Source organism: Zonotrichia albicollis, chromosome 7 (assembly GCF_047830755.1).
Source record: "Zonotrichia albicollis isolate bZonAlb1 chromosome 7, bZonAlb1.hap1, whole genome shotgun sequence".
Classification (NCBI taxonomy): Eukaryota; Metazoa; Chordata; class Aves; order Passeriformes; family Passerellidae; genus Zonotrichia; species Zonotrichia albicollis.
In genome coordinates this window covers 37,325,090-37,349,417 of record NC_133825.1, presented here as the reverse complement: position 1 = coordinate 37,349,417, position 24,328 = coordinate 37,325,090, and the positions used below count along the sequence as shown (strand labels likewise).

At 42.2% G+C, this 24,328-nt stretch overlaps 1 protein-coding gene across 2 annotated transcripts; it reads right to left on the bottom strand.

Moving 5' to 3' along the window:
- OGA (O-GlcNAcase) lies at positions 1 to 22,106 on the bottom strand. 2 transcript variants are annotated; one of them, XM_074545108.1, is made up of 16 exons: positions 21,550 to 22,106; positions 17,999 to 18,050; positions 17,578 to 17,675; positions 16,202 to 16,332; positions 15,395 to 15,566; positions 14,431 to 14,529; positions 14,002 to 14,286; positions 13,432 to 13,590; positions 11,808 to 12,418; positions 11,241 to 11,415; positions 7,655 to 7,740; positions 6,693 to 6,797; positions 5,024 to 5,109; positions 3,933 to 4,125; positions 2,979 to 3,138; positions 1 to 2,294 (listed from the first exon to the last, which is right to left on the bottom strand). In XM_074545108.1, the coding sequence occupies exons 1-16, from the start codon at positions 21,734 to 21,736 to the stop codon at positions 2,158 to 2,160; spliced, it is 2,736 nt and encodes a 911-aa protein (XP_074401209.1). In that variant the 5' UTR covers positions 21,737 to 22,106; the 3' UTR covers positions 1 to 2,157. The 2 variants fall into 2 exon arrangements, with proteins under 2 accessions (XP_074401209.1, XP_074401210.1); XM_074545109.1 differs by lacking the exon at positions 21,550 to 22,106 and adding an exon at positions 21,096 to 21,298.
- Between the last annotated feature and the right edge of the window lie 2,222 nt (positions 22,107 to 24,328).

Sequence of the window (24,328 nt, the reverse complement as noted above, 5' to 3'; positions counted from 1 at the left end):
TTTATTTACATTCACTTCTCAATTTTTATTCTATTTCTCGCATGGTCTTCAAATACAGTTTTACAGGTCTTTTTCTGCTACAGATACTGTTGATCTAAAACAGATTAATGAAAGTGGCATTCCAACCTTAATGAAAATTCATAACCATGAAAGATATGTCAACATATCACTTTACAATCCTAGAATGATGGTATTGGCCTGACATTCCATAGGCTTAGACAATTAACTTCTATAATAATAACAAATTCATAGGAAGAGAAAATGTGGCAACTCCTTAAAAGCCAAGAAATAAGGCCACAAGCATCCTATGCTGTAATGTTATGCATCCAGATGAAGTAAGTTGAGTCTGGTATCCATGAAGAAACAAAACTCTCCCACCTGGTAAATCAAGGTTATCAGCTACTCAACATGCACTCAAAGCTGTATAAAAACTAGTGGCATTCAGCTTGGACTTAATGAAATCCCACAGCACAACCCCATACCTCTCTCTAAAAATGAAATGAACTTGTTTCAACTTAAATACTTCGCTACCGCATTAAAAATCATTCACATTCTGCAGAAAAAAAAAAAAAAAAAAAAAAGAAACATCTTGCACTTGACTGCACCAGAAGGCCAAACACAGCATCTCCTTACAAGTTGCAGAGAGCATTACTGCAATCTTAATGCCATTCATTACAGGTTGCAAATCAACTTCTATGCAGCTGGAGGCTTGTAAGAGCAACCAAGCTTCCTTTGTGCACCACTGAAAAAACCCCAGGAAAATTTAAACGTAAGATATAGACAGCTTATGGCAGCAGGTGGAAGAAACAAAGTACTGCAAAGTGCATACCACTGTCCAATCACCTGTCTGGGACACTGGGACTACTGCAAAATACCATTCCCATTAAAAGATCCAACTACCTGAATACCAGGTCCCATACGACACCAGTTCCAGCCCATCACCAAGCATGTCCATCCTGGGTAAAAACATCAAACTCTTGGAACATTTAAAAGTAGATAACCATTTAAATAATGTGTAAAAATGTGCTTATTGTGGCATTTCTTATAGAAAAGTTATTTGATACAAATGTGCAGGACTTGAAGACCCTGATTTAATCAAACTAGTACGAACAGGCTTTGAAACATGGTGACTCTTTCAAGGACAAATCCCAGCTGTGGGCCAGCTCTCTCTCCCTCTCACCATCTTTCATCCATAATCCCATGTGAACGTTACCAAAATTAACGGGTTCAGCAAAGCATCCTGTGAATTGCTGTTTCAGTCCCAGGAGAATGATACCCTCGAGCAGTGACAAACTGCAATCTGAAGGAAGGGTCATTGGGATCTGCTCCCCTCTCCCAAGATGGTCAGTACCTAGCCCTGGATATGAGGCACAGTAAGAAAGGTCAGTGCTGAGGACAGACTTGTTCTCGATTGTGGTTTTCGGTTTTTCAAAAGTGCCGTCTTGGACCTATACCATTTCACTTTTCAAAAGAAAAAGTTACAAAAACCAGTAAACAAAAAGTTAGTCAGCATACATCTAGGTTTATATACACTGAGATTTACAAGTTTGTCATTGAGTGACTTCTGCCACAGACCACTGCACATTTGTCCCTAACAAAACAAAAAGCTTGAACCAATGGTCATTAGAAGAGACAACGGGTCATTGCTTTATCAGCAAGCATAAAGGTAATAAAAAATAGAACTGTAACTACTTATCTTTAAAAATGCTGATTGACACAAGCAACCCCTCCATTTCTGCAACTTGCAGACTGCAACTTGCACATCCTGCTCTATGACAGAGAACAAAACCTGAACCTTTATAGGCATTCTGCCAGAGACCAATTTTCTGTTGACACTTGAACGCAGAGAACTGTCATCAACCACAGCACCGACTGAGAGGGATTCCTCTGAGAAGCTATAGCCCATGCAAGATTCCTTGGCACTTCACACAGGACCAGGAGAGGACAGGGTTTCTCTTTGTTTAACAATGTTTTCAGCAGCATTATCCCCTTCCAACAAATGACAGTCTGAATGTGTGATGGGTGATTTTCGCATAGCCCCTTTTACCAAGCTGGCTTATTGCTGGCTTTGTGCAGTTAGACCATATGAAGATCCCCACCACTACCTGCCCAGCTGTTAAGGGTCTACAGTACTGGAACAGTTCACTGTCAAGCACTTCAAAGGCTTCTTCCAAGGATAACAACATCCTTTGGAAATCCTTCCATTTTAGCAATTTCAAAACAACCCAGCTTGCTGTAAAATTCCAAGATTCTTTTATCATCTGGTCTCACTTCACAAAAAGCCCCACGGGAGCCTGAAGAAGAAAGAAAAAAACCAAAATACTGTAGGGTAAGAGTTATCATAAAAAGCACAGACATCAAATATTACTAGAGTTTCCACCAATTTTATGAGGTAAATCAGTGATCCAATTCCACATGGAGCACAGTGGCCAAGAGTTCAGATTTATGCAGCACAGCTGACCATCCCCTAAGGGAACTACACACTGCATGCATCCATCAGTCTGAACAAACTCTCTGCACACCTTTCACTGCACACAAAAATATCTGATGTTGGCTCCAAAAGCAGCATTGCAGGAAGGCACCAAGTGGCATAAAGGAAGTGTGAGTGTGAGGTGCACAGTCAGGGCAGACAGCCAAGCACTTCCCACACTGAAGGTTTGGTAATTACTCACCAGTGCACACAGCCAAACTTTAAAAAAAAGCATCATTACCAATGCCAGCAGGAAAAATATAGACTTGTGCAGTGTTCAAGATGTAAAGATGTGTGCTCTTAGTGCCAAATTGCTCCCTCAGTCCTGTCTATCTTCTAATTTGCAGGATAATGGCTAAAATGAAAAGCTCCCTTTTTCAAGGCTGGAGCAGAAGTTAGCTGTTCAAAAGCTTTTGCAATTATTTACCCAAATCTTCCCAAGTTTGCCTTGCACCCTAGAAATGACATGTAGTTAGGAAACAAGGAATTCTAAGTGCAAGAAATTTACCATTAGCCTTTAGAGAAGAGAGCAGGCAGGCCATCATACTCTTGGCCACACTTGGATCTGTCACTTTTTTGTGGATATCAATCTTTATCAAAGATGGGAAGTTAGCAAGGAACGATTCTGGCAATACTTCTTGTTCTTCATGGAAGCTTAGCATTATTTTCTGAAAAGAATATTAGAAACAGGTATTTAATAATTATCCAGCTTTTAATTTTCATTCATCTTTATCAGGGGAGACTGCTTTGCTCATGGAGTGTACCCCCAAACCAGCAGGCTTTTCAGCTACACCTCCTGATGGCTACTTAGTTCCTCATCTGTTGAACTGCAGTCTGTACTGCCTACACAAAAACACTGGCTAGAAAAGCTTCTCAGACCATCAAAGGAGGCATGCAAAGCTCCTTCTCAGTGACCCATACTTCAAGTGAAAGAAAACACAAGCCAATACAGAACCAGCAGTTTGCACACAGATACTTATTTCTTTGCCTTTTTAATGGGCAGTTTTAGGCTGCCTTGCACCATTTACAGCTGTCACACTCCACAAACAGCTCAGATTTTCACACCAAAAACAACTGCTCTTGAATTTGTTTTCCCTACTTAAACTGGTAAGATTTTCAGATTTCTACCTGCAGCATGGGGAAACTAACACTACATTCTGCAGTAGAACAGAGCAGGAGCAATACTTTACTTTCAAAATGTAATCTTCTCCAGATGAAGGTGCTTTACATTTACTGCATGGATTACTACTCAAGTACACCTCATGGGTGTATTACAGCACACAGCTGTATCTGACTGGCAATGAATAATTTTACTGTCTTCTTCTGATACATCAGATGCTTTAATACATGCTCAAAGTCTTCAGAAAGGTGAAAAAACTGAATTCCATGTGAGCTCAAAAAAATAAAGACCCACTTTGCAAAGACTTCAGCATATAGTTCTGATCTCACAGGTTATACCAACCTCTGCTTCAGACAGCTCCTTGTCACTATTTGGTTTAGTGTATTTTTCTTGCATGAAAGGGATCCAAGACATTTTGCATTTCTTAATGAAGGGAGTTACATCAACTGTTCCCAAAGCATAGCCACATATGCCATCCTCATCTTCTAAGACAAAGCAGTAATCCAGGCTGAGGGTGAGCAGACCTCCAACTAACCTGCAGAAAGAAGATGCAAATTTAGTCAAAAGAAGGTCTGTTTGACCAAGTATGCCCTTCAGGTTCCACAGAGGAGACTCCAGAGTCAACCAAAGAAGTTGAGTCCTCCAGTCATGGAATTCGTTCCAACAAAGCACTAACTGACTGATCAGCTGTCAAAACTTAGCTATGAGCAACATCTGCACCTCAGGATTCCACTGTTTATTTCTATACACACTACTCTTCAGCTTTTGCTCTTAGTTGCTCTGCTACTAGTATCTCCTTGCTTTCATAATTGCCTTTGGGTATTGTTTGATACCAGTTACACATCTTAAGTGCCTTTCTGCCACCCAGAGCAGACTATCTAAATTAAATCTCCAAGACAAAAAAAAAAATCCACTCAACGTAGCTAATTTTGCAGCTCATTTTTAATGCACCATTTTTTTTAAACTTCATCTATCATCGCTTATCCTTTTAAAAAGTTTGTACATGTACTTCAGAAAAACTTGAAGCACTTGGCTGGGAGACTGCACCTCAAAAACTGTTAATTCTATTTTAAGAACTACAGTAGGTCATAAAAAAAGCAGAGGATAACTACAGACTATGGACACTCTCACGATATACTTTCACAAAATCTGAAATAAGACACTGTGATGCACACCTTTCAGAATACAGAGGCTTCAGCTAAATTTATTTTCTAACCGCTCACCACAGGCAACCAGCACATGAACTGAGACATAAGTGTCAACGGTCTCTTTAAGAAACCAAAGCCCCAATTTCCTGAGAGTAAATTATTTTATCTACTCTAAATGCTCTTTGTATTCTTCCCACACACAATTCTAAAAATTCAAATTAAATACACTATCAGGACTTCATCCTTCAGAACCACCTCTGCAGGACACTTGCTGCTAATACATACTTGTCTCCAATTAAATCTGGTAAACTATGGAAGGGTTGATCAGCTCCATCAGCATACATTTCTCTGCAGATCTTATATACAGATGCCTAAGAGGAGAAAAGAGATTATTTCAACTCAGCAGTCACATTCAAAAGAGAGTATGTCATTAACAGCTGCACTGTAACCTAGTACTGACAGGCACCCAGTCACCAGAGATCAAAAGCATCCATCTATGCAAAAGGCTGGCATTCCCTCCACCTCTTCCCTGAAAGTAACTCAAAGTTGCCTTCAAAAACATGGCAGTTAAATTGGATGGCTGGGAAGGAAAGGCTGGAGGGCAACCTCCTGCTCTTGTAACAGCACCAGATTAATTCTGAGGGTCAGATACCGAAACACTCAGTGAAGACCACCACCATTGCTACAAAGTCCCTTCACAAAACCTCTGCTGCTCCACTAAGGCAACTCAACCTCTGCAAAGGACAGATACATCCTGCATGTTAAAAGGCTTTCACCTGCAACTCTTTAAAAGAGCAAATTTGAAGTAGTCACATCTTAAATAAGAAACTTCACCTTTTTTTTTAAAACAAAAATGCTTTGCATTTGAGACTTTCTTCCTTTAGTTTAAGAGTAACTCCTCAGAAAAAATACTGTTTATGACTGCACGCTTAGCTGCACCTCTAATTGCTAAGATGGTTTAGAAATATCAATTCCATTTTCTACCAAAGAACAAGTCAGCTTAGGTGGAGTCCTGCAGAAAGGTTTGGAAAAGGCTGCTTTACTGCTCGTGAGAACAACACAGGATAGAGCTGGCCCAGAACTGGCAGGAAAAGGAGTCTTCATGTCAGCCACGTATGTCTGACTGGCTTCAAAGTTAAGACTCATTTGAAATCCTGCAAACTCAACGCAGAAACTCCTGTTTAATCTCAGTCTACCTACCAACACAAGATCTCAACCTGCATGAATCCCTACATTGTTTAAACTGCATCCATAATGAGTTGACTAACTATTGGCTGATACTTCACTATTCTCCATACCATCTAACAGGAAAGAAACTACACTACAGATCTATTCAGAAAACAGAAAAGGTAAAAAGCACTAATCAAAAATGACTAATGGAATTTTCCTGATTTTGAAGTATCAAACACTCCAAAGCAGATCTGACAACATTCTTTTGAAATCAGAACAAAAAGCTTCCAACTGTAACTAAAATGGTACGAATGGCTGAACCATGATGCCGTTTTTCAGCTCCATTTTGAGATGCAGTGTCAATGTTCTGTCTCTATAGCTCTGCAAATACCAGCAGGTACCACAATAACCACTGAGTGAAACAGGCATACACACCCACCCTCTAAGCTTAATTCACTGGATGTTTCCCTGCTGCAAGAATTCTTCTACTAGCTGGACAAATTTAACTTGTCTTTCATAAATAAGGAAGGCACAGATTTAAAAGGGTGAGGGGGTGGGAGGCTGGGAATCAAGCTGTGAATGTACACAAAGTGCTGCACAGCATATTGCTGAACCAGAGGCATGTCATTGAACCTCAGTTCTCCTGTGAGCTGGCATTTGTACTTTGTGCAAGACATCAGGACATCTGCTTCATTAGGGAAAAGGGGACTCAGCAATAATCACTGCTGCCATGAAAGAAAGTGCATCACTAACAGCAAAAGTGACAAGTGTCAAAAGCAGTTACCTCATCTTTAGGGAAGTAGGGTCGTATGGTGTACACTTTGGAAGTGGGTGTTAATGGAGGTGGTTGAAAAAAGAGGTCATTTGCCCCATCAATAGGCAGCAAACGCTGTGAAAACAAAATATTTAATATAACTGTATGAACAACAAACCCCATCACTCTTGGGTGTGCACTGCAGACTCCCAAAATAACATTTGCTACTTGCTACCCCAAAAGAAGGTGGGGTTGGTATGCTTTACAAATGCAAAGACCTTATTTGAATAGAAAATATCCAATTGGTGTTCTAAAATATGCAATTGAAACAGCACATTAAGAGTCTGTTAATCTTAACTGCTTTAAAAACTTTTTACCAATCATATCTACACTGTCTAAGAACACAGAATGTCAGGAGGAAAGGTTTGGTCTGAAGAGGGTTAACTGGCCAGAGGAGACGCTTTATCCCAAAAGCAATGCGCTGATTCAATTTGCTGCGCGCAGAGCACCTGTGAGGGGGGAAAAGTACAGCGCCTGAAAAATCCATGAACAAATGTGCACATGGTACAAACAGCGAGCTAGGAATACTGGCCAATCGAATTCCTCGCAGTAAAGCACAGTACGGCATCATTTCCAGAGGAACCAAAATTTGGAGGACGATCCCTTTTGCTCATGGAATTCCCATTGGCAGACAAGCATGCGCGCATTGTGCAATTGCGGGCGCAGGTAAAAATGCTGTGCGACCTGCAAAGAAACAATGTGAAATGTACAACTAAAGCCGCTGCGCTTCGCATGCGCGTGGGACAGGCAGCATCTCCTTGAGAAATTACTGTAGAAAGGGGAGGAAAATTATTTTAAACCAAGCTGTAAGGCTAATGGGCTTTGGACCAGAAAGCCTTCGGCAGACCAATCCTTCCAGACCTCTGATGTGCAACAAAAGGTTTCTCATAAAACAAAGAAAATGTCATTCAGTTGTGAAGTCATATTGATACCTGGAACTCTCCTGCTAGACCACCTCTAAAGGCCCAGGGTTCTTGGTCTCCACTTAAGAACTGTGCTGAAGATTGACTACGACACCCTGTTGAGATCAGATCCAAGCGGAGAATGTTACGAGAAGGGGGATTTCCTGGGTGTCTTACATGTCCAAAAAGCTAACATACACTTGTGGAAAAAGCTCTCTAACTGAGCTAGAATCCAGGGCTTGGGGAAGGGGAGGGGCTGTAATAATGTATCATTTATAAAGCTTTTGTGCTTATGCACTAAGTGGGGTATTTCAAATTTTTGACTGCCTGTAACAGACAGGTGAGACAATTCAGCTACACACTTCATTCTAGACCAGAAGGCACAAGAATGATGCCCTGCAGAACTATGCAGACTTTCCACCCATTTTGAACACTTTTTTTTGGGGGGGGTATTTGTGTTAGAAACATTCATTTAATCTATGAAAATCTGTCATCTTGGAAGCTACGTGGCTCGATAGATACTACCATAAATTTTAGATCAAACAAATGCCATTATCACAGCCCCTGGAAAAAAAAAAGGACCTTTCTGAAGTCACATTTTAGTACTGATTGTTTCTAATCTTGTCAGAAAACTAGGACTAGCAATATATGTAAACAGTCTGGAACAGATCAGGCAGCCAGGACAGCTGTATGAAACAGCATGCTTGCAAGATTTACATAATCCAGGCCACATCTTCACAATACTGTTGGCACATTAAAAAGCTAAGTAGTGTTAACTGGAATCAATTTACAATTTAAGTAATACACCTTGGTGGCCACTACTAGCTTTGCTTTTTGTATATTGATTTTAATTTCCACAAGCATACTGGATGCACCAGGGACCCTGCTGCTCAACCAGCAGCAGCAGGCCCACTGCTGAGCTTAGCTTTAGCTTCCACTTGCTTTAGAAAAGAAGATTCCATTGGCTGTTTGATTTTTAACACTGTTCTGCCAGCAAGGCAGTGCAGCCTTCACCAAGTAAGACAAATGACAGCTCTGGAGAGACAAAAAAGCCAAGTGGTGGCTGGAGTGGAGATCTCAACTACCTGCCTAGTTTTCTGACAAGAGGAGCAGCGCAAATTCTCTTTTCCTTTTGTGGACAGCAATCTACCTCCTGTTCAAGTAACAGTCTCAGATCAGTACAGACAAGTATGTTGTGCTAGTCAGAGAGTCCCAAAGTGTGCCAAGTTTGACATTGATGCGAGTTTAGGAATATAGGTTCAATATAAACTATCCTAAGTATGGTAAATTTCAGAAACAATCCAAACACCAGAACTCAAATTTGGTTCACTCCCACATTTTAGAATTCTCACATAAGAAGAGATCCTTCCCAAAGAGATTTAGTCAAAAACTTGGAAGACAGTATCTGTCTGTCCTTTGAGACTACAACTTAACTAGCACTTCCAATAATTACAGTCAAGAGCTGTGTGAATGAAGAGCTGTATAAATGAAAATCATAGTTAATGCCTGAGTCGCTGCGCAAATGTGACTTCAGTTCATGCCTGCTGTACATCTAATCTATCTGAGCTGCCTCACAGACAAAACCTTTCCATTTTAATTAATTAATGACGACGCGCTGTGAACATCTGGCGCTGTCCATCCCATAGCAGCAGAAACTTGTGCTGAGGATTCTCCCATCTGTACACAATGGGGAAGAAGACAATAGAAGTCATTAGTAATCCATAGTACTGTACAGCCACACTAATTTAAGGGACTGAATGCTAGCTGGACTTGGGAGGAGAGGTGAAAAAAGTGAACATCCAGTGGACCATTGAGCACACCACTGTGAAAACTAACTTGTTTGGATTTGTAATGTACTTGACTTTATATAATGAGGTATTTTATCAAGGACCTTTACTCTGTATTTACACCAGTGATAAAACACAAGCTGAAGACAAAAATGGCCCCTCTCACCGAAGCACTGTTAGGATAAGATTATTAAACTGTACATATTAAAAACCTTTAATTTTTCAATTATCTAATACCAGTGTGAGTACTGGAACAGAACAGGGCCAAAGTTAACAGAGTTGGTGTTCACTGAGTTGGCTTGTGCTGTGAACCACTTCAAATATTTTATGCACTTAGAGACTTGAACCTAACTTTTCAGGGACACTGAAAACAATTTCAGCTGAATTTAGTACAGTCTGATAATTCTGAAATGCAGTCTGCATTGGGCCCTTGATGTTTTCAAAGACTACAAAAACCACTGTTCCCTTTATAGAGCTTTGGCCTAGAGTTGTAAGCAGATTATCAAGAAGAGAGCATTTTGTCTAGCTAAATGTCAACATACAGCAAGGACAGTAAAGTTGGAGGAGATGTGTCACACTTAAAAATGCACAAACTAAGGCTTTAAAAACAGCATGAAGTTGTTCAAGAAATGTTAACATACTACAATGCTGCTGAGTTTTCCTCTCCCACTTGGTTTTCTTCTCTGTGCTTTGCAGAAGGCAATCTTAAAAGCTCTCTTCTTTATCAACTATGAGTTTAGAGATCAGATATTTAATAAGCACAAAACTCTCAGGAATCTGTTGGACATAGACCAAGTTGATGATTTAATAGGTCTCCTCTGTCCCTGTTTAAATCTGTCAGTATTTAAGAATATAATTTAAAGACAATCCAAACACTAGGATTAGACCAAGGTTGTGTAATGGTTAGCCACTGTGAGGTTTGTGACAGCTACAGAAAGTGTGACTTGAAACCATCAGCTTTGCTGTCTGCTGTGTATATCAAGCAACTCCACAGCATATTCCTTACAGTTGGATTGAAACCTGAAAGTGAAATGAGGTGACTAGAATTACCCAGGCCATGCTGGTGCTATTTGCCAACTTAGGATCTCCCCAAAAATCTTTCAGGAAAAAAACCAACAAAACAAAACGAAGAAGAAAGTGCCACACATTAAAAAAAAAAACCAAAACTGTTTCAAGATCATTTTAAGTCTCAGACTAAATCTGTCCAGAGAGCTCCACAATTTCCATCCATTACCAAAAACTAAAATATAGATTCAAAAAAATTTTAAAAATCAGCAATTTGGAAAGTGTTTAAAGGAAATGATTTTGCACCAGAATAGCCTTATGCTAAAGCTCGCATGCGCACAGGGGCTGGGAGGATCACCTTCCTCATGGCCAGGCCCATTGAAAGGTCTGTTGAAGACAGCAATGATGTTATCAAGACAGAGCAAACAGCAGATGGCTGAGGTGATCACATTTCGTAGTGTCATTTCCAATCAAAGATCGGGGCACCCAAGGAGTTACATGGCATAGTCCAGTGTGCATTCAGTCAAGAGTAAGTTAAAGTCAACACTTACGTGTCAGATGAGATTCAAGTTTCATTAGCCCAAGAAGAAAATCAAGGTCTCCAATCTTAAGCATCCAGCAGACTTCACTTTTAATAGCAAAGCAAACTCACTGCAAGCGTTGCTTCAAATAGCAAGACAGGAAAACCTTTAAAACAGGGTCAAAGTAGACCCTCTGTCCAAGAAAACACATTCACCTAATGCTTCAGTTTTCCCCGTGGGCTAATTAAAAACACACATAAAAAATAATCTATCTGGGATTATAATGGCTCCCAATGCACCTACCTAACCACTGCACAAAAGATTTCACCATTGACATAATACTCTTGATATCCCAGACGTAGGAGTACATGTCATAAAGGATTGTCCTGTTGGCACAATTGGAGAGGCGAGTGAACATGCCCATCACCAAGCTGCACATCTCTTCAAACTTGGCTGCTCGGTTACGCCATTCTTCTATCTATGAGAAAGATCCACAAGATCAAACACAGGCTCCTAGGTGAGTGAGTGGTACTCTAAATACGGAGAAAAACTACACAACTCACTGCTTCTTTTTACCAGGAGGGACTATCACACCACAAATGACTCACAGATAGTCTCTATGGCTGTTAGAAGTGAGGCCAGTAGAGAACACTGGTCAAATGCAGATACTAGGCTGCCTTTACAGCTGCTTGGCACTACAGGGCTTAAAACAGTAGATTCCACTGGAGGAGTGAAAATTACTGTGACCTGTGCTTCATTATACACTACCCTTCAGGTCCTACTAAGTAGAACACCAGTCTCTATTACAGACAACAGATAGAATTGCTTGGAATTTTGACATAAAAGGAGAGAAACAAGATTTGCACTCACTTTTTCAGCATCCTTTCCTTTGCAATTTACGCTGACAACACTGCTGTTTGCTCTAAGCCACTGGAATTCCCTCAGCATCTGTGCACCTTTGGGTCCATGTTCATAAGGAAGGTAAAACAAGTCAGCAAGAAGCTGTAAGTCCTCTAAAGTCACTGGTTCTACTGCGTAAAGAGGCTTTTCATTCGGCCCAGGCACAAAATGTTCTTTGTTAATTTGCTCATCAGTCTGCATAGGTGCAATGTCACTACCAGAGTCCTCCTGCATAGACATCTCTGGAGACTTTGACTCAACTATACTCTCCTTATCTGTATCCATTGGCTTCAACTCCTCTGCCATCTTGGCTTCAGCAATATCTGTCAGTATCTGGTTTGCATTCTTGTCTGCATCATCTTGTTTTTCCACCACCATGTCCATTGGCTCCTCATCAGATTGCTTCTTCTCCTCCTCCTTGGCCAAGGCTGGTGAGTCACTGCTCAGCGCCGCACCCTGGCTCATGATGGGCTCCTGGTACACCGTGGTAACCACTGTTGCTGCATTTAGAGAGGATGGTGCCACCAGCGGCCCTACATCCCCTACAGAGGTTTTAGCACCACTGTGGGCCACTTGCCTACCTGAGAATAAAAAGAAACAAGTTTAGTTTTCAGTACCTGCCAACTAACATTCAAATCAGCAACTCCTGCAAGTGATGGATGATTTTGTTACCACAGCATCCCATCAGCACAGCTTCCTTTTGGTACTTTGCCTGTTCACTTCTGTCAATGTAACTCTAACTATTGACTTGAGCTTTGCAAGTTTCCTTTTCACATAATTGGTAAGAAAAGATAGGATGAAGAAAAAGTTAGGAAAATTATTGAACATTTATTTTTAACCATGCCATCAGAATAAAAAGCTCTCCAAGTAACTATTTTTCCCTCCGCATCCAACGACTTGGTAAAGCTGTATTTGAATATAAAGGACAGTTCATAATAAAAGCTTAATATGATAAGCTGATGTTTAAATATTTCAAATTCAAAATCGTCTTTAACCTGGGGAAAATTGAGACATTCAAAAGCTCACCAGATACAATCTTGGACAACATGCTTTAACTCACCCTCCCTGACCAAGGTCATTAGACTCAAGATATATCCCAAGCTCCCACTGTACAAAAAAAGGCGAACAGTGCCAGAAGGAACTCAGCTGATTTATGCAGACAAACTTAGGAAAGTAAAACTATCTTAAAACAACTGGAAGAACACAGAGTCTTCAGGATCAGGACTAGTTTTTACAACAATCTAACAACACTTAAAAAAACATAAAATCCCAACTGTACTTCCTATTCTCTCAGGTTCCACTGAAGCCTAGTAAGAACTGGCACTAGCATGATCTGGACCCTTCTATCAGAAATGCCAAAAGATAATATATCAAGATTGCTTCTGTTGATCAGTCAGAGCATTACAAGCACACTACAGAACATCAAGCATTCTTACTTTTTAATTAAGGTTCTCCAGTTACTAAGGCAGAAAATATTTCCAGCAGAAGTGTATGAATTGCCAGGACCTGTAAAATATCTTTAATCTAAACACAAATACTGAACATCTAACACCATTTTTCTACCAGCCTTAGAATGATACCAAATCATACTCACTGCTGTATTGCTGAGGTACTCCAAATTCCTGTAACCATTCCGTTAAGGCCAATTTCAGGGCCATTTGTGGGCTGTAGAGAACATCTGTTTCAATATCTTCATCACTCCCCTCATTTTCCAATTTAATCTGGATTGAAACTGTGCTGTCTTCAGTATCAGCTACAGAGACAAATTTTAAAAGTTATCATGTTAGTTTAATTTAAAATAACAAGGCATTCAGTAACTCAGGGGCATTCAGGGTTTCTTCTGATGTGAACTGCTTCTATTCCAATGAAATCATCTCCATGGACACATTTCAAACTTGGGCATTAAACCTGCTTTCCAATAGCATTAATTACATAACCAGACTAAGAAATTCTTTGATACCATGTGCTACAGATATGCCCCAGGAAGTCAGTAAAGCAAGATCATTATCTTTCAGGCAATTGCCATTTACTCATGGAACAGAAAAGGCCAGGTGACATAAGAAGAAAAAGTTGGTGAGGAAGAGAGAAAATCATTAAAACTACAGAGAATTGGTATGATTTACATGGTTAAGCAGAGATCCAGCAAACAGTTACACATACTTACTCATCACCACATCTTTTCTCACTCCATTCATGTTAGACTTGTACCAGGTTGCAAGTGTGTGAATGGCAACATAATTGGCTTCAAATTCACAGTTTGGATTGGTCAGAACACCCTTGAGTCGAGGGATGAGCTCAGTTGACCGACCCTTGTAAGGCCCAAGAAAAAGCCTCTTCTGATCATAATCATTAGCATGAATGTTATCCCAGATAACTGGGGCTCTCCTGATGATCTTAGAAACTTCTTCAATGGATTCTACCGGAATGTCTTTGGATACAACTTTCGGACCTAAGCAGTAAAGAGGATGGTCAGAGGGCTTTGTATATACTCCAAGATTCAACCCCCAAGTAGCTGGACAGTTTATTTTACAAAATACTTATGAGAAAATACTTAACACCAGCAAAATAAAAGAAACAAGCTATCAATCTTTACCTGTCCATAACACTTCAATTCCAGGGAGCAGTTTTTCTCCTACAGTCCGTAAATACGGAGACTGGGCAACATTTGGATAACAGAAAGTTCCACAGTACTCTGCACAGGAAAAGAGAATGTCACTGTCATTAGAAGGATGCACATGTGTGACAACATACCCAACTGTCCCACAAACACATTGAGAGAATACCACCCTTGGAAATGAAAAACATTTATAAAATTAAACCAGTAAGGCCCAAAAGTTTAAAGTATAAATAAAAAGGACATTATGAATGATATTCTGCATAAATATCAGAAACAAATGGTAGTGAATTATTTTAAATTGCTCAAATGTCAAAATTAGGAAAAAGTTAATCAAGTCCTTAAGTACAAGGCCTGTTACAGCAGATAGTATCCAAGAGAATGAGAAAACACCAACACTCATTACAAAGTGCAAATATCTAAAAACTGTAACACTGGAACATATATCTCTAAAGCTAAGGTCTGCAACAGAACCACAGTGTAAGAGGATAAACTAAAAATAATTTTTGATAAAAAAAGCAACTCGGTGACTAGTGAAGTGAGCAATCTTATTAAAAATAGGAACCAGTGACAGCCATAAGCACAGACTACTTCTACTTTAAAAAAATCTTAGAAACTAACAACCTGCTAATTCAAGAAGCAAAGATTTCAGTTCAAGTTAGGAAAAAATAAATTTTCCATTAGCCTAATTCTCAGTTCAAGCTTCCTGAATTGTTCTGTCAAGCTGCCTTATTTGCTTGGCATTGAACCTTTCAGAGATTTATAAATTTGGAAAAATCTTTGCATACATCTGAATAATCAAACTTTTCTTTGTAAATCAATTTCTTCAATCAACCCCAAAATACTCCATAAGGCAGTTATTAAATATTAAACCAGGTTTTCAAACAGTAAGGTAACAGTCCCCCTCCTTTAAGGCTCAATTAAAATATTCTGCTTGTTTTACCTGTAGGACAGAAAAGGAATGTGTCTGGTTCTCCTAGATATTGATATATTTCATTTGTGATTGAGACTTGAGCATGAGCAAAAGAACTGAAAACTTCTTTGTCTGCTGCACACATGTTGTGATCAATATCATCAAACAGCAGTGCAAAAGATCTGCAGCCAAACTGAGAAACCTAATATAAGAGACAAGAGTAAAATGTTTAATTTGTTCATTATTATTGTTTCTTTTAATCAAACTGTAGGACTTTTAGATCTAACCTTAGAGACAGCTACAGGAACAGGGATATAGCTCTATTCACAATGAATGCCTGCCTCTGACCCATAGCTCTGCTTCTCTCAAAGATTAGATCTTTAAAGACATGCAATCTGTTCCAGTTTTAACCACCCAAAGCTGATCTCACAGGATGGACAGCTGGGAAAAAAGCTAATTCTGTAACAGCTCTTGGACAAAGGAGAGGAGCCAGGAGAACAAAGAAGATGTGCATGTCAGGTCTGCAAAGGCATTTACTGTGGGGTAGAGTTCTTGCTTTAGCAGTGCATCTTGGCTTCAAGATTCCGAAATACTCTCTAGACAAAAATAGCCTTCAGCATCCAATACAAGATGAGAACTTTTTTTAAAATCAAAGTTATCACTGGCTACTTTTGCAATGCAACTTGAACACATCCACTGGAATCATTCAGAGACACCCAAACTAACACCAGTGCTGAAAAGGTTCAAGGAGCTGGTGAAAAGCTGCAAGAGTGAGCAGGAACTGGAGCTTCCAAATTAAGCAGCACTGGAAGTGTGCTAAGCTTGTGTCGTCCTTACCTGGTCCAGCTTACGCTTCAATGTGGACACCTCTTTGGGATTGGAGAAAGTGATGTCAAGTCCAGGTGAGATTGCATAGATGAATTCTATTTCATGTTCTCGTGCAGCTGATATTAGAGTCATTAGCTGCTCTGGAAATCAAATTAAAATATTTCAGAAGGACTCAATTAAAAAAATTTCTCAAGCATCATCTAAAGTGTATTATAAAGTGCAGATACTCTTCTATCATAATTAGAAAAATAAATTGCTGGAATTTCTTGAAACTAACATAGCAAAGAACACCAAATTATTTGGAAGATTTTTCAGCAATTATGCCAAAAGGAATACAACAACTGTCCTTGTATTCTCATTTTCCATATTAAAATTCTTATAAATATTTTAAAAGTTTTCTTTATCTCAATGCTGTGAGACAAATATGGCTATAGTCTGTTTCCACAGTACATACATCAACAGTTCTAGAATTATTACTCACTTTTCCCACACATACTAACAATTTATTGCAGTAATATCACCCCATGTGACAGAGGTTCACACACCACTCATGACTGAAGCTTGGGCACATGAAAAAGTGGGGTGTAACATCACCACGTTACTACTTCATGTGCAGAAGCAGTTTCCTTAAGAAACAAACTTGCAATTGAATCTTTCATAGAATGAATAAATGTTTTTTATAATATTAATAGAATAAATGTTTTTAGCATATTTAACAATCTCTGCTGTTATTAGATATTACCTTGCAGTATCCTATATTTTTCTGGATTGATCCAAAGAGGCCTCCAAGAAGGATTATTTAATTTCAAGAGAGTCTAATTTTTCCCCTCATCCAAGGAAAACTATAATCCCTTCAGTCTAAGAAACCATCATAAATCCCATAAATGACATAGGTGGATAAAACAACTCACACTAGCATGAACAGATCTTTTATGTTCTGACTAATTGGTCAAGAGCTGTTTTTCTAACAGGTACTCTTTTCATTGAGACAAGGATTTAATGAATCACATCAAAGGACATGCTGTTTGCTCATCAATCTTTTTTTCCTTTCCTAAAGCAAATAATTTCTACTACAAAAAATGTTCAAAAGACATTCAAGAGCCAGAGGAATAAGTCTAAGCAACCTTTCCTGTGACAAAATATAAATCCTGTAAGACAAAGCCTTAAAAGCAGTTTCGGAAATCATCTGCAGTCATAGTTAAAAGAAGTAAAAGCATGCTTGTTCCAAAGCTCCCATAAACACACCTGCAGGGTATTAAAAAGAGGCTTTCAGTCACCTTTGGGAATGGCTACTGTGATTAAACACACACAAGCATACATAGCAATAACCAATTCATTCAGAAATCTGCTTCTAGAAAGCACAGAGGAGAAATAAAGGCAATTACCCGCTTCCTCCACCGAGTACATTTCTCGCCAAAACATCCTGTGCTTGTAGTCATCCTTTGGAGCATACAGGTAGGTATTCAGTCCCCACTTCTGAAGCCTAAAAACACGGAAAAAAGCCTTCCAATAGCCTACAAATTCAGGAATTCTGGATTTTACTTCATGTTATTCTTTTACTCAATCTGCTTTTTTGTTTCTTCACTGAACATTGTGTTATTTTATTAAGTCACAATAACTTGAAGCACAAATTATATTGGACAAATTTGGTATATGCAAGATAAAAAGGTGAATACAAATCCCAAGAATGCAGATACTAGGCAGAAAGTTGCTCTAGGTTAGAACAATTATTCTTTCCAGACTTAAGTGGAAGTTTATGATTACATTCCGATGGAATGTGCTGCAGTAAGAGGAAACATGACTTGCCTTCTAAAAAGTTCTTTCCTCTGCTCCATCACCCAAGGTCTTCCATAAAATCCTATGGGCAACAAGATTAGAATTATCCAGTTAGATTATGCCTGCTTCATGAAACTTTGTATTACAACTCACCATTTTCTTCCTCCTTTGCTACATTTGTCAAAAAGCTTCCCAAAGCAGAAAGGGAAAGAAAAATAGTTAGCATGAGTAAAGTGTTATAACCTAAAGTGATCTAAATTTTAAATGCAATTATAACTTGTTTTATTTCTTATGATCTAAGGTCTTATAATTTTGGCCACTGAAGCAATTAATTTTCAGAATGCAAACTGTGTTCCTGAGCATATGCCCTTGACAAGTCAAGTCAGCATTTTTATAGCAGCAGACTGAACAGTTATAACCTAATTAAACTACCACACCAGACACCTACAAAACAGATATGACTTTAAGGTGAACACGGAAAACACTTGAAAATATTTACCAGCTCAAAAATGCTTAACTGGTGGTACAGACTAGGATTTATATAAGCAGAATATATAAACACATATTGCAGAAGTTGATGTGTAATTAAAAAAAATGTGCAAGTGAGTCAACAAAATGCTTGGGATTTTATTTCTTTTCTGTTTAATAGGATCTTTGTGAAAATTAAGTTGTAAAGTGATATTCTACTTTATCATTTCCACATTTTACAAGCTAATACTATGTCTGTGAATAATCATATATAAAAGCATCTACCCAAGTGATTGAAGAGTGTATTGAAAGTCATACAATTCCATAGATATTGCAACTGCTTCTGGCTTTAAATCTAATCTTTCCATTCTAGAAACAATACTTGTTTAAAGCACTCTCAATGCCCTCTCAGTCAAGCCAACTCACTTAGACCTACGTGCAAACAGTTCAACCACAAGTGGGCACTTCAAAACAAAGCTTCAGCTGGCAGCCCCTGCAAAGACCAGAGACTAAAATAACATGAAATTTAATAAGCTCTTCCTTTCAAACAGCACGGCCTCTCAGTGATGGATGACACTACTAACACACAAAGCTCACAAGTCCCCATACAACACCAGTTCAAAAGGTAAACTGTATCTTCATTTCCAAAGCTATTCACCCTCGTAAATCTGTAAATATTCAGTCTTATTGAGGACACATTCACCATTCTACCTTCAAAAACTCCAAACTGGTGCAACTGAAGACATTTTCTATATACTATATTTCAGTTACATGCTAAGTGTACAATGCTCTTTTAAGAAGCTTAAAACAAGAGGCTCAAGTTTAAGAATTATTCTCTCTAAGAGTGATCTCAAACTGCCTGGCACCACAACGTGGCAAAACTGAGCAGCTACTCCTCCTCACAACTGCCCAGTGCAACAGAAAACAACAAGAGAGAGCTGGGAGGCCTGAAAACCTCCCAGTTTACCTCACCCAGAAGGAATTTCTTATTTTCACTACAGTTTCCAAACTCTGACTGATGCTGCGCTGAGGAAACTCAGGAACTCACAAAAGAAGTGAAATCCTGTGAAACCTAAAGAATTTCCCCTATGCCTCATAACTTCTTCATGACACTTTTGCTTTATTTATAATACTACTGTTTCAGACCTACAAGCCTAAAGCAGAGCACAGCCTACTATTAAAGAAAAAAAAAAGAAAATCAGTTATCAAAAACGAATTAAATAAGGCTGAGCAGAACTGGCTAATCTGCAGCAATACTTTTCCATCTGTCACATTTCTTAGGTTACTACTGTCATCAGCCAAGTACAATTCTTGGATCTTTCTCTCTAACTAAAAAAATCGACCTAGTTTTGTATTACTCCCTCAGGACTGTGTGTCAGGTTAATACAAAGTCAAGAGATTAAGCCAAAATACCTCATCCCATTACCACGCTCTCCATCACTAAAAGTCAGGACATCCTAGAGGCAGTGCACCAAAGCTTTGCATTCAGCAACCTCTTAGACCTTATTACTGTACAAAACAGTGAATTTGGGAAGTGGCACACACATCCAGTGTTTGGCCAATTGCCCTCTGCCATTTCTACCAAGATCCAAATTCTCCATCTCAGCACTCTCACCTCACCACACCTTAGTCTGTGTTAGTCACTACTTAAAGTCTTTATCTACACTTCTGAAGTTAATTCCTGTTTTTCTCTTAACTCTATAATTCCCTTGAGTCACTAGACAGATGTTTTCACTCACTACCATTTACCTCCTTCACCACAAGTTTTTCTGTTGGTGGTGGTTTTTTGTTTGCCTTTTTTCTCAACACTCCCCTATTTCTTTTCTCCCATACACATATTATTGTCAGACTGGTAACTCCTAACCAGTGTTTGACAGCTTCTTCAGGCAGAGGCCATTTTCTTGCTTTGTTTTGTGCACAGTACACTCAGGAACACCTGCAACAAAATATATGCTGAGGCAACCAACGATGTAACTAACACGACAAGAAAATTTATTATGGTATTCTCAGTGGTTCCAACAGAAACCTGGATGAACAAGAAACGTTCCAGGTGTATCAGCAGGAACATGAGAAAATATGTTGCTACAATCTGTGTTTTTCTTCACTGTTATGTGTCTCCCAAGCCCTCAATTTGGTATCTACCTTCACAGAATGAAAGCCATTAGCAGAAGAAAAGCATTTTTCTCCACACTGATCGTATTCAAGCACTACCAATTCACCTCTCATGGTCATATTTACAGAACCTGAACGATTTTTTAAAAAGATACAAACAGAAAACAGTCTGCAAAGCAGTGCAGATACTGACTTTGATAAACTGCCTGTTCCCCTCTCCATTCCATCTGCTAATAATTTTGTTTTCCTATTGGAAAATCATTATTGGTGCAGGAAATAAACAATTTAAAACCAACCATTATACTGGGAATAAACCATTTTTCCTGCTGACTTTTAACCACCTACCTTAACTGACCTGTCAGAAATGCATTACTGAGAACTACAAAAAGTCCCTTCACTCTGCAGTTCAAGAACAATTCAAACATTTTAATGGTGCAACTACGCTACAAGACAGAGGATTATTCTTCAAGTAAAATGATACTATGAAATATGTTAGAGAACAAGGTGCATTTAATATTAATTACTGAGCAGAAGTCCACGGAATCACCTATTTCCTACTCGGGACTGAATGTGAGCCTCTGGAGCGCAGGAAGAGCACGCACAGCCGAGATAGCCGAGAGAGCTCTGCTCTCCCACTTCCCCCTTTGGACACGTAGGAGCAAGCGAGGCGCAGCACGGCCTCAGCCTCCCGGAGGAACCACGGGCGCGCTGGGTCCCGGCCTGCCCTCGCCCCGCCGCACAGCTGCCATCAAAGGGCGCTCCCCGCTCCGCCACCAGCCCCGGGGACAGAAGCCCCGCCCGGGAGCCGCGGCTCCTCCCCACCCTGGCGGAGTCCCGGCCAAGAGCCGCACGCCACCTCCCCGCCGAGCGGGCTCCTCCGGGCGGGGGAGGAGACGGCAAAGCGAAGCCAGCTGGGACCAGCCCACCCCCCGTCTCCCGCGGATACCGAACCCCCCCGTACGCCCCGTCTCCCAGGGGAGACCCCCTCTGAAAGCTCTCACCTTCGACGACTCCGCAGAGGAAGCGGCGGGAGCCCAGCGCGGTCTCCGTCTCGGTGTCGGTCTCCTCGCCCCCCGGGACCGGCCCTGCCGCGGCGCCCGGCGGCTCTAAGGGGGCGCCGGGCACCCCGGCCGGGTTGGGACTGCCTTGGGGCTCCTCCAGCGCCGCCTGCCCCTCCTTCTGCACCATCCTGCCGCCCGCCGCCAGCGCCGCCGCTCGCTGGGCCGGGCCGAGCCGAGCCGGGTCCCTGCCGTCCCCGCTCCGCGGCCCCTTTGTCTCCGCCGCTCCGGGGCCGCCGCCGCCGCTTCCTGTTTACGGGGCGCTGCGCCTGCGCGGGGAACCGGCCCCAACCGGTCCGCGCCGCTCCGCCCGCAGCCGCCCCGCTCCGCGGGACCGCCGCGGGGGCAGGGGAAGCGTGTGCCTCGGCGGGAAGGGAGCGAGGGATGCGGGCGGCCGGGACGGCGCCGGTGGAACGGGAACAACGGGCTCGGGCGCGGGAGGCTCCTCAGGGAATGAGGCGGGCGGGCGGCGCGCGCAGTCTGCGCAGGCGCGGGGCGCGGGAGGGCGCGCACTGCGCGTGCTCGGCGGGGCCGGCAGCGGGAGGGGCAAGGCCGCGGCCCCCTCAGGGCGCTTGCGCGAGGCGGCAGCGCGCACCCACTGCGCACGCGCGAGGGGCCGCAGGGACGGAGGGGGAAGCGGCGGTGGGGTAGCACGCATGCGCACTGGGGTTTGTGTAGGGAAGCGGCGCGGAGGGGGGATGGAGGGCGGGGAGGGAAGTGTTTACCTCCGCTCTGCGCCTGCGCCTCGCGGCGCAGCGCCCCGGCGGGAGTGCGCCTGCGCGGGAGCGGAGGGCGCGCGGGCTCCCGTGAGACGTGCCCTACTTCTCGCGCTGCCGCGCAAGCGCAGCAGGGCCCGCCGGGGACAGCGAGCGGCTGAGGGGGGACAGCTGCGACCCTCACGGCACGGTACGGGCGATGGCACGCCTGGAGGTGTGTCCGTGCCTGGAAGAGGCCACGAGAATGCTGAAGGTGGGACGGTATCAGTAGATCAGAGGAAGGCTCTGAGGTCACAGCGTCTCTTCTGCTGCAGCCGCAGGGGAGCACCCCAGGGCTGAGGCGGCCTCTCTTGTGACTGGGGAAATTCCGGCAAGGCGATCCTGCCGGCCTTCCCAGCATTGAGGAGGCTGCAGCAGGTGCCAGCCGGCAAGGAACAAGTTAATAAAGAGCTGCCGCAAACCCCAGCTGGCGAGGAAGGGCTGGACAAGGCCTGCAGACATCAGGGCAGACACCCCACGTTTCAGCCACATTTCCGCTCATTCCCACTGACAGCAGCTCGGGCATGACAGAAACCGAAGGCGGCTGCGTTTCCGGCACCGGCAATGAGCCTTGGCCAAAGGGCATCTCTAGTTACCACCATCAGCGGGCCACAGCTTTCAAGGAGCGAAAATAGAAATTGTACTCATACCCTAAATAGGAACCAGCTAAATTGTATTGACACACGAGCAGACTTTACAGAAGGGTTAGAGAGGAGAAATGCACAGAATCTGGGTGGAGAACACACAGGGCTTTCACACACCTCCAGAGCTTGGTGGTGACCACAGGGTCACAAAAGACTGTGAAGGGTGCTCATATCTCTGATGACAGCAAAATAATTCTACAGTAATAGTTCTCCCAGTGTTGCAATCTCATTCTTTTACAAAATGCTTGTGTTTCTAGGCAGTGTTCAGGGTGCTGGAGTGAATCACTGCCCCAGGCTACATCAGCTGCCTCATCCAGTTGCTCAGCTGTTTTACCACATAGCTACTATTAGCTTTTCCTCTGAAAGCTGGGAAAAACTTGCCCTTTTCCAAGGATCCATCAACTCTTCTCTCTGTTCTCATCATAAACCAAATGATTTGGCTGTCCACCCTTAAATGCCACCTCCTACTAACAAAGATCATCCAAGCCCTGGCTCACACGGCAGCTTCTCATGGCAAGCTGAAGGCACACCTAAACGATCCAGGCCTCCCTGCCCTCAGGCCCTTCCTGAGGGCCCCTTTTGGGGAGAGCTAAACAGATTATTTTTTACTTCCAGCTCTCCCACCCCCACTCCAAAAGCTACACTCTCTGCACAAACCTTTTCCCATTTGGTGTGAAGAGGCTACAGCAGCATTCGAAGGCTGAGCCCCACAGCGCTGTTTTTCCCGATATCACCTCAGCCTCTTTCCTGCCTTTGCCCCTGGGGACAAGGACCCAAGGGATCCCATCAGTGGCTCACAGCATCCTTGTGCCACAAGAGGGCACATCAAGCCCTTGGATGTCATTGCCCGAAATAGCAACCAGCCGAACAGAGCTCAGGGGATAGGATATACCGGGGAAAGTGGGTTAGAGGGGAAAACGTGCTCAGGCCCATTCATACTGCCATACACAGCCCTGGGTGATGGCCAGCAGCCCAAAAAGGTCCCTGGAGAGTCAGAGGCTTTGGAAAGATCAGACTTGCTGCTTATCCAGTCCCACAATGGTAATTCCCCCCACAGCCAGAGCCCATCCTTTTAAGGCTCTGTTTGGTCTCCAGGCAGCTCTTTGCATTGAGCTTTCAGTTCCTGGACCACAGTCTATAGAATGCTGGACCATTCTGCTGTCCCACATCAGGTCCACTGCTCTCTTGTTCTGCTACTTTTTTACTTACATGACTGTTTACTTAATTTTTCCCAGTTTTCAATGGTGGACTTTTCCAACAGCCAGTAATTGCCATAAGAAAACCTCTTCCCAATCCATACCTACCTCCTCAAGTTGGCAGGCG

Bases quoted from the DNA above. Each gene is read 5' to 3' on its own strand.
- OGA (XM_074545108.1), bottom strand. From the start codon at position 21,736: ATGGTGCAGAAGGAGGGGCAGGCGGCGCTGGAGGAGCCCCAAGGCAGT. The intron at 16,333-17,577 runs GTAATTGCCTTT...TTTGATTTCCAG, and splicing joins GTACTCGGTGGAGGAAGCGG to AGCAGCTAATGACTCTAATA. The intron at 14,530-15,394 runs GTAAAACAAGCA...TTTCCTGTGCAG, and splicing joins ATTCCTTTTCTGTCCTACAG to AGTACTGTGGAACTTTCTGT.